Consider the following 9,555-nt stretch of genomic DNA (forward strand, 5'->3'; position numbering starts at 1 on the left):
CTGATCCACAGCCAGATCCATCCGGTCTCGAGTCGAAGGCTCTACAGGATCCATCTGATCCACAGCCAGATCCATCCGGTCTCGAGTCGAGAGCTCTTCAGGATCCATCTGATCCACAGCCAGATCCATCCGGTCTCGAGTCGAGGGCTCTTCAGGATCCATCTGATCCACAGCCAGATCCATCCGGTCTCGAGTCGAGGGCTCTTCAGGATCCATCTGATCCACAGCCAGATCCATCCGGTCTCGAGTCGAGGGCTCTTCAGGATCCATCTGAACCACAGCCAGATCCATCCGGTCTCGAGTCGAGGGCTCTTCAGGATCCATCTGACCTCAAATCTGAGTTGATGTCTCTTTCAGATCCATCAGGTCTCAGGCCGACTCCTGATGCAACAGATCTTGATGAACCGGTTCTGTTTGCCTCCCTTTATAAAAAGGGACAGAGACTGGGAATGGGAGGTTTCGGCACTGTGTTTAAGGGAACTCGCAAATCTGATGGCCAGCAGGTAACCATGTTTACTCTATTCACCAAATGTGAACTTTTTGTTTATTATTTCTGTGAACTTGACTTATAGGTTAGCATCCACTCTTTTGACAAAAACAAGTATACAATAGATAGATAGATAGTGTATTAGATAGATTGAATATTGTAATAAAAACAAATTTCAATGTTAATTTCCACAGTCAGTATATATTTAACCCTTTTTTTTAACCCTTTCCAGGTTGCCATCAAGATCGTTCCTAAGTATAAGGAGGATGAATATATTGTTATTGTAAGTTGGCAAAATTAATTACTATAACTAAATACATCAAACAGAAACCAAACATAGTCGGCTAACCTTTTTCTGAACATCTCTCTCTAGCCTGGCTATTCCAAGCCACTTATTATGGAAGTGGCTCTAAATCTGCGAGTGAAAAACTGTCCGAGTCCAAGCCAGAACATTGTCCAGATGCTGGACTGGTTTGAAGAGAAAAATCATCACATCCTAATTTTGGAGCATCCACAACCCTGCGAGACCTTGCTCAGTTTCCTCAAGCTCAACAGGCCTCGCTTGGATGAAAATCAAGCACGTCCCTTGATGCTCCAAGTAGTCCATGCCGCGAGACACTGCATGGGTCGAGGTGTTGCCCACAATGACATAAGGGTGGATAATATCCTGGTCAATACAGAGACGCTGCAGCTCAAATTGATAGACTTCGGCTGTGGAGGACTTATTGAAGGATGTTATGATGAAGACAACCAATACAGAGGTTAGTTAGCTTTTTGTGTTACCATTAAAACCAGCCCAAATATGATGGTAGAGTGAGTGATCATGTGTGGAGTTGAGATTATGTGTGATTCTTTCACGAAACTCTGGACTCACTACTGAATTGGATGCTATTATTGATTTTCTGTAATGTTATCATAAACACTAATGCTTTACTAATGTATTTTCCAAGTGAAATGTTTGCTCAACTCTGAATCTCTCTTGCTTGCTTGGACAGGATATGTCGTGCCAGAGCTTTACGTGGAGCATAAAATCGCGCTCAGAGACACAGTGTTTTCTCTGGGTAACTTACTGTACAGAATGGTGCAAGGCCGCTCCACTTTCGAAAATAATCCAAAGTTTGATTCCAACTTTTTTTCAAAAGGTATGACAATAACAATAACAAAGAAACAATGGCCCCTTTCACACATACAGTCTTTACTGGTAAATTACTGGTGACTGATCATGTGTGAACAGGACCTTTTTAAATATACCAGTAAATTCGTTCCAGCAATTTACCAGTGAGAAAAGTTGTAACATTACCAGTAAATTACCGGTATATGCACTGTGTGAACGCGGAATGAAGATTACCGGTATTTTGCACGTACAAGGTCAGAGACATAAGTGATTTGGGCCAATCAGAAGCCACGGCAACGACTCTGAGCCATTCATAAAATTATGATGCAGAGTCTTTACTCAGCAAAATGTCTATTTACAAATTACTTCAAATCGGAGTGATACTAAAGTGAACTAAAGCGCTTCTCCTCGTCCGGGCGGATGAAGAGATTTGTCAACAACTTCAGGTCACTTTTGGTTAATGACATCATCACAGAGTTTACCAGTATTTTGGAGCTGATGTGTGAATGGTCTGTTACTGGTAAAAAGCCAGAACGCTGTTGCTTGTGTGAACAGCATATTTCTGAATTCACCGGTAAATTTGTTCTGGAAATTTTACGGTAATTTACCGGGATTGCTGTGTGAAAGGGGCTAATGACACTGTTGAACACACAAACACCCACCCACACACACACACACACACAATGTGCCATATCATGTTTTCATCAAATGTAAATTCCTAAATATAAACATGAAAAATGAAAGACAGAAACAGCTCAACATTATTGCTTCTATTTCTGAATGACTAGTAACATAAATATTTACTTGTCAAACTCTGAAGGAAAAAGTTAAAAGACTGTCAGAAGTAATATACAGTACATGATGACATTAGCGTGTCACGTGGTCATTAAGAACATACTGTACATGACTAACCAGTGCTTTCCTCGAAACCTGAACAGAGTGTCAGGATCTGATACGCCTGTGCATGAAAGATGATCCAGACGAAACACCAACGTTAGAGCAGCTGTTAGAACATGAGTGGTTTAAGCAGGAAGTGAGTCAGGTAGAGTAACACACTATTTGAGGAAGTCACTACACTGTCAGAAAAAAAGGAACTGTGCAGGTACAATTTTGTTCCTAGGGGTAATAATATATAACTGTACCTTTTAAAGGTCCACAATAGGTCCCTAGAGTACAATTATGTACCCAAAACGGCTTATAAAGGTACAACATTTAAGGTTTAGATGTGAAAGGTCCATTTTTGTACCTTTTGAAACGTTTTTCAAATTTTTTTATTTTGCAGTTTAGCTCCAACTAGAAAAAATGTATGGCTGTTTTTTTTTTATTATTATTATTATTATTATTAATACATGTCAGCTCATTATATAACAAGACACCACCATATTAAGTTGTTTTAAATGTTAAAAATCTATTTTGTAGGCCTATATAGGCTAGATAAGATTATATGTATGCATCACCATAACTTCATGTCTGTAAAATACAACACGTTATTTCCAAACCTGCTAATGAATTTATTTAATTATTTTTTTTAGGGCGACTTTTGTGATGCTGTCCTGCTCCATCATCAACACATGTCCTAGCCATCTCAGGCGTCTGTGTGTAATCTCCTTGGTGATGCTCCGCCTTCCCGTTTTCTTGTACAGTTCATTGTTGGAGATCTTCAGGGATGCAAACAGCGCGCTTTTCGGCGCCTCGCGCTTTTTTCACGTCAGTTTGGGTGACTTGGGTCTGAGAGGGTCTGATTATAATTTCACAAAGTCATCTGAAGCCATTCCATAGCTTAATGTGAGGGACAGAAGTCTATTTATATCATTAAATTAAAGTTTACGGAAACTCGTTTTCCCTCCTCTGCGGCTGTCAATCATTCTCCATTCAGTGTTAAAACAGCGCGCGCGCCTCGTCCGGTTACAGCAGGATGCACGGTAAAACTCTCTCCAATATGATATATTCACATTATAATGCTTGATCTGTTGATAAAAGGCTGTGGATTTGGATTTTCACAAGGACTATGAATCGGCATCAAACGCACAATAACTGGAATTTAAAACTGTGCAGAAACAAATGATCACTAAACTGTTGGACAGATATACACTGGGATTTGTGCGCTCGACATTTCTTCGCTTTGTGCCGTGGCGTGAACTTTTAAATGCACAGCACAGCACACTGTGACTCCATGTTGCTTTGAGCACATCATTCTGCACCCGCGATGCGCATACGCGCTTTTTGCGCTCTGTTTTGAAGCGTGTCATATTATCATGGTTTTGCGCACTTAAAGATTATTAAAAGCCTATTTTTTTTTATACCTAGCCTGCACAATACATTTAAAATAAGTATAATTTAATTGTATATTATTTCTGTGTAGTTTAGTGTAGGCTTTATAAATATATACACTTCTGAATTCTTGACATTCATATATAAATATAAAATTGTGAAATGTATGATTGCCTGATTTTTATCATTTTATAAGAGTACTAATAGTAATTTGTTTTTATTAACATGTTTAGATTTTATAAAATTATGCAGATTTTTTCAAGAATTTTTTTTTTTTGCTGCTGATTTATACACTCACTAAGTTTAATAAAAATACATAATACATTTATGTAATATTTAAAGGTGTTAACTGTAATCTTACACTGCAAAATGATAACTTACAAAGGATTAAATTCATCACAATTATGTAAGTATCTGGATATTTGCCGCGGGGCGAGGGCTTCGATAACCTCTCTCTTTTTTGACCATACATGTGTTTGCATCCCTGGATCTTATTAGGCCAAAATATCTGGCATATTCGTCGGAGGCATCCATTATGGAACACTTCCATTCTCCTCATGTCAGTTTTGATAACTCGCCAGCTCTCTTAACCGTACAGCAGAAATGACTTTACATTGCAGTTATATAGGAGCATCTTCGTTTTAAGGCTGTATTGTTTTGATCTCCATATCGAACGGAGTTGGGAGAAGGCACCCTGAGCCTTTACCAGCCTTGCTTTAATATCTTGAGATGCCCTGCTGTCCTTACTGATGAGACTTCCCAGATAGGTGAAATCTTCCACAAACTCAAGTGGCTCTTCATTAACAAGGATGGGTGCTCTGGGGATGGAGCTGACACACATCACTTGTATTTTAGAGGTGTTGATACTGAGCCCAACTTGTCTGGCAGAGTTGTTCAGCCTATCAGTTTTAGCCTGCATGTTGTACTGGTTGGTTGATAGGAGAGCAAGATCGTCAGCGAAGTCAAGATCTTCCAGCTGGGAGAACAGAGTCCACTGGATGCCTCTGGGTCTGTCTGCTATGGTGTTGGTTGTAATCCAGTCTATGGCAAACAGGAAGAGGATAGGGGAGATGATGCACCCTCATCCTCTTCCCTTCCTGAAGCCTGCTTGCTCTTGTCTAATCCTGGTGTCAATGGCTGTCTCAATCCAGTTGAGAAGGACTCTGCAGACCAGTTGTCGCAGTTTTTAATATTGCCTTTCTTGGGGACTTTGACAAAAAGACCTTTGGACCAGTCATCAGGGATGGTGTTACTGTTCCAAATGTTTTGGAATAGGTCCGTCAGCACTCTTGTTGATGTTGAAATGTTGACCTTGAGCATCTCAGCATGAATAGCATCTATGCCACATGCCTTGCCACTCTTCAGGGTTTGGATGGCAGTTTTAACCTCAGCAGAGTCAGGGGGGTTGGTGTTGATTTCCTGGATATCCTCTGTTGTTGTGATGTTGGCTGCTTGTTCACTCTCTGAATTACAGATGTTGCCATTCTTGCCCCTAACATGGGTAGTTTGGTTTGTGCATCTGCCGCAGAGTCGCTTTGTGATTTTGTACACTGTGCCCAGGTTTCCATAGGTTGCAGCTTTCTCGGCTTCACTTGCCAGGTGTTCAACAAAGACCCTTTTGTCTTTTCTAGCACTCCTCTTCACCTCTCTGTCCTTGTTTTTATAGGACATCTTGGTTTTCTCGAGGAGTCTTTGGGACTTGGTGTTCAGCATCTTTGCCTTCAGCTGTTTCCTCTCTTCGACTTTCAGCCTAGTGTTAGCGAATATCCATTCTTTGTCCCCTTTCTGTTTGAAGCCCTTTTTGTTTGGACTTTTTGTGATGTTTCAGAGTATATGGTTTTGATAGCATTCCATTTGCTGTTTATGGTGGGTTCTTCTTCCATTTTGGAGGAAGCCTCTGGCGTGCTGAAGCGGTTTCTGAGTTCCAACACAAACTCCTTGTTTTTCTTTGGCTACTGGAGTTTTGCAATGTCCAGTTTCCTCTGCTGATGGCCTTGTGGGATTGACTTCTTCAACTCGAGTTTAATGGTGGCAGCGATTGATGATAGTGGTCGCTAAAGGCATCTGCACCCCGGTAAGCTCTAACATCTTGTAGTGACCTGCGCCATTTACCGTTAATGATGATATGGTCGTTTTGGTTGATGGTCCTACCATCAGGTGACTGCCATGTGAACTTATGGATGTTTTTGTGTGGGAAGATGGTGCCGCCGATGACCAGATTGTTGCTCATGCAGAAATCAACAAGGCGTTCACCATTGTTGTTTCTATCGCCACGTCCATGTCTACCCATTGCCCTCTCTATGTTGAAATTGTTGGTTCCCACTTTGGCATTCATGTCACCAGTTAGGAGAAGAACTTTGTGTTGGGGTACCTTGGAAACCGCCATTTGCAGTTGTTCATACCAGTCCTCTTTGACCTCCTCCTCAGCCTCGTTGGTTGGTGCATAGCACTGTAAGGAGGTGAGTTTACAAAACTTTGAGTTGAGGCGTACTCGGATCAGTCTTTCACTTACTGGTTCCCACTCTAGCAGGGTTTTGGCCTTCTCCTTGGAGATTAGAATAGCTACACCATGTGTATGGGTGTTCTCGTGGCCAGAATGGAGGATGACAGACCCTTCAGGATGCAGGACTTGACGACCGGAGCTGATCCAGTGACTCTCACTTATCCCCAAGATCTCACTGAGGACTTGTGCTATCTTGGTGGTCTCCCACATGGTTCGGACGTTCCATGCTCCGATGCGGACCTTGGTTTTAGGCCCTCTTTCGCACTCCTGACTTCCCTTCGGATTTCATCGGGGTGGTCATACTGCCATCCGAAGAGTTTGGGTGACCAGGGTCTACTATGGGCCTGATGTCAGTAGGATTGCCCATTGTAGTTTCTGTAACAGTAGTTTTTTTAATGGGGTGGCGTTGTTAGCGCCACGCCCAACCCCCAACCTGGAGGGCCAGGTGCTGCCTTTCGTCTCGCCCCTCACCCAAGGCCAGTCTGGTATGGTTGAACCTGCCAGGAGCCATAAGCTCCCTCCAGCATAGCTCTCAGGATCATAGAAGCACACAAGCCTCTCCACCACGACAAGGTCGCAGCACGGGGAGAAGAGACAATGATGAACGGCAACAATTAATTATATTCAAGTAATTCTTCAAAACAACATTACGTTTGTTGACACTTTAAGAAAATTTCCAGCTTGGCTTGAGTCGTTCGGTTCTTCTCTGAAACCAGTGCGTGAATATGCGGTCCTGTTCTGACAGAACTTCTCACGATTTCCAGCGTCAAGCCTTTTTTCCAGCGTCGAGTCCATTTGGGAAACCAGACCTTCTCTTTACTTGCCCACCCGAAGGTATGCATTTTATCTACATTAAAATGGTTTAGAAAAGCAGCAGCAACTTGAAAAAGGAATTTGTATCTTCCTGCAGGATTTGCTGATATGCTCTGCAAAGTAGATGATGACCTCCTGCAGTCTGCAGAAAAGCTTGTTTGTGGTGAAGATGAGCCTTTGCTGGAGGCAAACAAAGCATTCAGAACAATATCTGAGGCTATTCTTCATGATACAAACTTCCCATCATCACCAGATGGGTCTTTCGCAGCTTATCTCATGATGGTCGAGAAATTCACCACAGTCCTTGAAACAAGAGGCATTTCCATTCCATCCACATTTGCAGAGGCTAATGAAATATACCAGCTACTGGCCAATGAGTCATGGACTTTGTAACTGCTTATCAAACCAAATTCACATATAGACGCCAAATGAATAAAAAAATGCTACAAGGATGTAAAACACTTTTAATGATGTGAACATGAATTTCAAACAAATAGTAAAACAAATGCATGTTAAGTTAAAGCTTTTTGTTGATTTGACAGTGAAGGCAAGTCAAGTGAGTATTGCATAACATTTGTTGTATAGTAAAGTATAAGTGTTTCACATTGAAACAGTATTGTCCATGTACAGTAACTGAGGAAAAGTCTAACCGATGTCAGGTTGTGACAAACCATTACATTTACCATTCATAACCATAACGGCTCTTTAAATCTGGCCCCTCCACTGTTTTTATGGAAAGCACCACAGAGGAAGCTTCAGGTCTTGATGCTACATCATAGTGTAACATTGTATAAATAAACCTGTACTTTTCGTGAGATGTTGCAAAGCATGTGGCGGCACCTTTATTGCCATGGCACTGACGACTGTCCACTGATTTTGTGAAAATCTCCAAGTAAGTTGCTCCAAGAGACCAGATGTCTGAACCTCTGGAAGTCTGTTCAAACTCGACCAGACATTCTGGGGCCATATAAAGAAAGGTTGCACCCATTGACCCTATTCTTCCTCCAGTAAATCTGCGTCCTTGTCGCAGTACAACTGTGTCTCTGATGTTGGCAAGGCCCCAGTCTGTCAGTACAGCCTTTTTTGAGAACTGGTCGATCTGTTTAGAGTTACAAAATAGGTTTAAATATTTTTGTTTGTAACTAGAAGAAAAACTTAAAAAATATATATATTATATATTATATTACCAAAACATTGTCTGGCTTTTTGTCTTGATGGATGACATTTTGGGAATGGATGTACTCAATGGACTTTGAGATGTCCAGGGCTTATTTCCTTCAAGCTAACAAAAAATAAAATACAAATTGGAATTACAAACTTATGAAAGGGTTTTACATTTCACAGAAGAGAGATACACACACAAAACCATAAAACCTTCACAATAAATGGACCAAAATTCAAACTACCTGTCACGAATCTGGTCCATGCACTTCCGGTTGGTCACCACCAGAGGTCGCCCACTCACAGCATGGACTCTTGCACTTCACTACAATCCCCATCATTCATTGCATTGACGACACACACAGCTGATTCCACTAATCACGCTCACACCTGAGAACTATCTCACACTCTTTATAAGCCTTGGACTTTCTCTCTCTGGGGCCAAGTATTGTACTGCGTTTAGCACTCCCCTAGTGTTAGTTTCTCTATAGAGCCCATCCAGTGAGCTTAGTCTTGCCTTGTTTTTTTTGTTTTCCTGTCTTCTGATTCTTGCCCTTGTTTCCTGGATTCACCCTTAGCCTAGCTCTTTGGACTCTGTTTGCACCTTGTTTGGATTATTGCTGTTTACCTGGATTATCTCTCTTTGCCTTGCCCCTGTTGGATATTGTTCGCCGATCGTCTACCCACGCTTGCCCTAAAGATTACTCTGTGTCATGCCTCTGCCATACCTGTTTGCTGTTTATTGACCCTGGTTCTATGATGACCATGTTTTTGAATAAAGCCTTGCATATGGATCCGCACGTCTCACGTCTTGTTCGGCCCGTTACACTACCACATACAAAGACAATTTTGTTAAGGTTGTTGTCTCCTTTGGTTTGCTTTACATATGTTATTGTTTTACAATTAAGAAAGTTATTACGTGATCAGAACCAACAGGTAGATACAATGTAATATGGTGACGATTTAGAAATAACTGTTGCCTATGCATAATAAAGATGGCAAAATTACTAACTGCTACATTTTGGCCTGGTTTAACAAACGGGGCTTAGATTAAGTCAGGATGAGACCTCAGGTCAATTAGGACTTTGAAGTAGCTTTTATAAATATGACTTGGATAAAAAAAAAATACTGGTGTGCATCTTGAGACAAAACAATGGCACTGACATATTTTAAGAACAGGCACTAGGTTTTTTTGCTATACTAAAT

At 41.4% G+C, this 9,555-nt stretch overlaps 1 protein-coding gene across 1 annotated transcript; it reads left to right on the forward strand.

The window, feature by feature from the left end:
- Positions 1-344: 344 nt before the first annotated feature.
- On the forward strand, positions 345-2,652 carry LOC308703172 (serine/threonine-protein kinase pim-3-like; the record flags this gene model as incomplete). Its single annotated transcript, XM_081386494.1, has 5 exons — positions 345-503; positions 720-770; positions 861-1,248; positions 1,483-1,548; positions 2,540-2,652. The coding sequence occupies 5 exons, from the start codon at positions 345-347 to the stop codon at positions 2,650-2,652; spliced, it is 777 nt and encodes a 258-aa protein (XP_081242620.1).
- Between the last annotated feature and the right edge of the window lie 6,903 nt (positions 2,653-9,555).

This window comes from Scardinius erythrophthalmus (genome assembly GCF_964197995.2).
Source record: "Scardinius erythrophthalmus genome assembly, chromosome: 15".
Lineage (NCBI taxonomy): Eukaryota > Metazoa > Chordata > Actinopteri > Cypriniformes > Leuciscidae > Scardinius > Scardinius erythrophthalmus.